We start from the raw sequence: 5273 nt of genomic DNA on the forward strand, positions 1-5273 counted from the left end.
TAATTTACATGTAGTTGTTCATCAAGATTTTTGCTTATTAATAATGGATAATCTAGAAAAAAATTCTGTAAATATACCAGAAACTTCAGAAAAAGGAATTAAGAAAATTTATTCTGTCATATGATTTTAATACGAGTGACAATCCAACAAATGTAATCACGTAAATACACTTGAATGGAGAAAATTATGAAAAGTATAATAAGTTAGAGGTTTAGAACTGTGAAAATTAAATATCACTTCGGACTCTCGAAAAAATAGAAATTTATCGATGAAACTCTCACAGAACTAGAATAAGGTAGACAATCTAATCCATAATTATATCATGGATTTTGAACACGATCGAACCAAGTCTACGATCGACCGTTACGTATATAGAGAACACATAAACACTGTGTAAAGATATCAAAAAATAATTTTTTGCTGTTAACAAATCACGAATACAACAATTTAAATTATAGAAATATTATTAATATAATATTTTTATATATATCTAAATTATCCATTAATACTTATTATTAGTGCAAAATTAAAGTAATATAATTTTTTCACTATATTATCTAATAAATTAATTTTGTTTTATACGGTTTAAGCAAATGTAGTATAAATTTTCTAGAAACTTTTTTTTTGTTGTTTTTGTAGAAAAGAACAACTATTTAAACTTCACTAATTCACTTAAATCAGAAGCAATAATTTTATATTATCAAAATTCAATCCCAACACGCATTAGATCATGTTAATATTTAGGTGAATGTTATGGTGTCTAAGTTATGATGCCTAACTTACTAAAAAATATAAAAAAATAATATTTAATAAACTTTAATTATTTTATTTTTATTTTATACATTTTATTTTTTACCTATAAAAATAAGTTAAACAATTTAGACACAACAATAAAAGACACCATAGAATTCACTTAATATTTAAAGCTTTCCCTCTAATTATTTATATATTCCTAGACCAATAGTAAACCTACCTGTCTAGATGCCAAAACTTTTATATATATTAACTTGGGGTTTAAGTTTGAGAGTAATAATTAGTGAATTATATTTGATTACAACGATTTTGTTAGGTATGTATAAAGAGACTTTATAGATTCTGGATAACATAAAATGAACTATGTTACGCAAGCTAAGTCATCATAAAAGTCATATAAGTAGCTAACATTTTATTATAGAATTTCAATAACATATATGAAAATTATATATTAGTTTAATTTCTTATAACTTCAAATTAAATATATATATCAAGGTTCTGAAAATCGGATTGGACCGGCCGGTTCGACCGGTTTAACCGCAAATCGGCGCTACAAACAGTCCGATCCTCATCTGAAAACCGTGCAGAGAAGAACTGGTAAACCGGCCAAAAACTGGCCTGTTGGATCGAATCGGTGACCGGCCGTTTACTTTAAACGACGTCGTTTTATGATTTAAAAAAAATAAAAAAATGAACCCGACACGACCCGCTCGTGGGGCATCCCACCTCCCTTTCTTCCCCCGACCCCATTCATTCATGATTCATCTGAATCATCTCCAATGGAGAACCCTAGCCGCCCTGAACCATAGCCCCCCTGTCACCATCCTTCGTCCCCTGGTGTCGCCAATTGCCATCCTCAGCCCCAGTAACCCTCCAATCTCCATCGTCGCCTGGTTCCTGCCCAGTAGCCCTCCATCTCCATCGTCTTTATCTTCTCAACACCAGCACGCAGTAGCCCTCTCATCGCGTGGTCCTCAACAATCAACACCGGTAGCCCTCCATCGACCCCAGGTGAGTGACTCGTCCTCTGCTCATCTTCTTTGTTCTTCGCCTCTGCTCATGTTCTTCCATCGACCCTGGTAGAAACATACATGAAATTGATAACTTCCTCTGTGAACTGAACTTAGGTTTCTGTTTAATTTTCTATGAACTTCATCTGTGAACTGTTCAATTTCTGTGAACTTGCTCTGTGAATTTCCTCTGCTCAGTGCTCATCTTCTTCCCTCTTTGCTCCTCTGCTCAATTTCTATTTGTTGGTTAGCATAAAAAATTAATAATCTGAAAATTAACTGGCTGTGGCTGGTCTTCTATTTTGCAGCTCAATTCCTGTTTGTTGCACAATTTCTATTTGTTGGTCAATTTGTGTTTGGTCTTCGGCTCAATTTCTGTTTGCTGCTCAGCATAAGAAATAAAAAATCAGAAAATTAAGCTGGCTGGTCTTCTATTTTGCAGCTCAACTTCCTCTGTGAACTGAACTTAGATTTCTGTTTAATTTTCTGGAACTTCATCTGTGAACTGTTCAATTTCTGTGAACTTTCTCTATGAACTGTTCAATTTCTGGAACTTCATCTGTGAACTGTTCAATTTCTATGTATGTTCATTGTGTTGTGTTGTGTTGTGGCCTGTAGGCTTGTGGCTGTTTTTACTTTTTAATTCCATATATATTTTACTTTTATTAATTTCAGTTATGGAAGATAGTATTAATCAAGAAGCAACTACTGATAACAATGCTTCTGTGAATAATAACATGCCTGCTGAGACTCCTATTCCGAATGATGCTGCTAATCCTAATTCCCGTAGTGCTAATGATAGTCAGTCACAAGGTTCTTCTAACCTTAGGGGAAAAACAGATTTAGCTTGGAAATATGTTGCTCTACAAATGGTGAATGGAAAACCACAATATCAATGTTTATTTTGTCTACAGGTTTTCAATGGAGATGGAATTCACAGGATGAAGAAATATCTAGCAGAGATTACTGGAGACGTGAAAAAATGTCATAAAGTTCCATATAATGTGAAAAAACAGATGGAAAGTTTGTTGAAAGATATTCAGACCAGCAAAAAGAAAAGAAAAGTAAGTTTTGGTGAAGAGGGTGGTGATGAGGTAGAGGATGCAATTGATGAGGCAATAGCTCAAGAAGAACAGGAACAACAGCGTACCTCGAGTTAGCAAGGAGTTGGAGGCGATCCAAAGAAAAAAAGCCAAAGTCATTCCTCCTATGTTTGCACCAAGAACAACTCCAGGAGCTCAACCAAGTATTAAAAGTGTTATGCAAAACAAAGAGGCGATACACGAGGTTGATAAACGATTTGCTCGGTGGCTTTTGGATTGTAAAATTCTATTTAATGCTGTGATGTCGCCATATTTCCAAGATATGTTGGATGGTGTTGCTGGTATTGGACCTGGTTACAAGGGGCTTTCTTATGATAAGTTAAGGGTTCATTTGTTGTCTGATCTTAAAAGAGAAAGTCAAATGCTAGTTGATAATTATAGGAGTGCATGGAAGGAAACTGGATGTACCATCATAGCTGATGGTTGGACAGATCAAAGACAAAGAACGTTAATCAATTTCTTGGTGTATTGTTCTAAAGGTTTGTGCTTCGTGAAATCAGTAAATGCTTCCAGTATGGTAAAAAATGCTTCACACTTGTGTAATTTGTTTTCTGAGGTGATTGAATGGATTGGCCCAAATAATATTGTGCATGTTGTGACTGACAATGCGGCCAATTATGTTGCTGCTTGTAGGCTTATCAATAGAAAATATGATAATATCTATTGGTCACCATGTGCTGCTCATTGCCTTAATCTTATTTTAAAAGATATAAGCAGCATGGTACATATTTCTAACCTTGCAACTCGTGCTTCAAAGATCACAGTATTTGTGTACAATCATACGGTTTTCTTATCTTGGCTAAGACAAAGACCTCATTGGAGAGAAATTATACGTCCTGGTGCAACTCGGTTTGCAACTGTATTTATTACATTGAAGAGCATCTTTGACCGTAAAAAGGAGTTGCAACAATTGGTTGTAGATTCAATTTTCACTGATCATAAATTAGGAAGGAATGCTACTGGTAGAGCCGTGAGTGCTATTATTCTGGACTGCAAATTTTGGGACGATTGCTTTACTATATGTAAACTTGTGGGCCCTCTGATTTACTTGCTGAGGGTTGTTGATGCTGATGACAAACTATCTTTGGGATATATTTATGAAGGAATGCTAAGGACAGAAGATGCAATTAAGGAGATGTTTAGGCAATCCAAGACTACATATCAGCCGTACACAGATATTATCAACTCAAGATGGGACAAGCATTTGAAGAAAGATCTTCATGCGGCAGCTTACTTCCTAAATCCTAAATTCTTTTTTAATGAAAATTATAAAGAAGCACCTGATGTTATGCGAGGTTTGCTTGATCTTGTTACCTTGTATTGCAAGTGTAACAATTTGGATTTAGTTCAGGCAATGAAAGAAATACATTTATATAGAGATCGGAAGAAAAGTTTTGATAGACAAAAAGTTATTCCAGCTGCATCTGAACTTAAGCCTGGTAAGAATATGGCTGAATATTTGTTTAATTAATAGTAACTTGTTTTATGCTCCTATGTTCTTAATTGATATCTTGTAATATGTTATGGTTTTATAATTGGTAGATGAATGGTAGAGGTTATTCGGAGGCTCTGTTCCATGTCTATAAAAGATAGCTGTTCGCATTCTTAGCCAAGTATCTGCTTCTTCTAGGTGTGAGAGAAATTGGAGCCTTTTTGACCAGATTCATACAAAAAGAAGAAATAGATTGGAGCATGAAGACTGAATGACATTGTTTATGTTACCTATAATTTGCGTCTTAAATCCAGGTAATATATGTTTCATGAAATACTATATTGTTTCATTTGTAATCTTTAGCATAACAAATTTGTAAATTATTAAATCTTCATATATTGTATTTAACTTTTTAGGAAGGAAAAAGAAAAAAGAAAGCAAAAGATACAATATGATCCAATTGATTATGAAAGTATCAGTCAAGTTGACTTTTGGGTGACTGAAGAGGTTATAGAGAAAGAGCCTGATCTTCCTAGTAATGTGGATGACTTATTGCGTGAGTATAGTATATTTAGTTCTAATGATTTATTAGAATGTTGTTAGTTTATAATATACTGATAACATGTCTATTTTATTAGGTAAAATTGATGCTGATTTATATCAAAGTGGCGGTGGTAGTAATGGTCTTTATGCTGCATCTCTTGATTCTTCTGTTGATCAGGGTGGGAATGAAGGTGAAGATCATCCCATCGAAGCAGATTTGCAACAAATTCTTGCGAATTTTGATGATTGATAAACCATGATGTTAGGATTTAATATTTAGATATGCTTTTATTACTATTTAACTTTTGAGTTTGGATTTTGATAAGATCATATGTATTTGGTTGATGATATTTTATATAGTGTTTTAAATTTCGAAGATATTTTAAGATTTATATCAGACTATAATTATATTTTAGGATGTGTATTTATAAT

At 33.6% G+C, this 5273-nt stretch overlaps 1 protein-coding gene across 1 annotated transcript; it reads left to right on the plus strand.

Annotated features, from left to right (window-relative positions):
- Positions 1-3107: 3107 nt before the first annotated feature.
- Positions 3108-4337, plus strand: LOC112704998 (uncharacterized). Its single transcript, XM_025755860.2, has one exon. It carries the CDS (start codon positions 3108-3110, stop codon positions 4335-4337), a length of 1230 nt encoding a protein of 409 aa, XP_025611645.2.
- The last annotated feature ends 936 nt before the right edge of the window (positions 4338-5273 follow it).

This window comes from Arachis hypogaea, chromosome 8 (genome assembly GCF_003086295.3).
Source record: "Arachis hypogaea cultivar Tifrunner chromosome 8, arahy.Tifrunner.gnm2.J5K5, whole genome shotgun sequence".
Taxonomy (NCBI): domain Eukaryota; kingdom Viridiplantae; phylum Streptophyta; class Magnoliopsida; order Fabales; family Fabaceae; genus Arachis; species Arachis hypogaea.

Bases quoted from the DNA above. Each gene is read 5' to 3' on its own strand.
- LOC112704998 (XM_025755860.2), top strand. From the start codon at position 3,108: ATGTCGCCATATTTCCAAGATATGTTGGATGGTGTTGCTGGTATTGGA.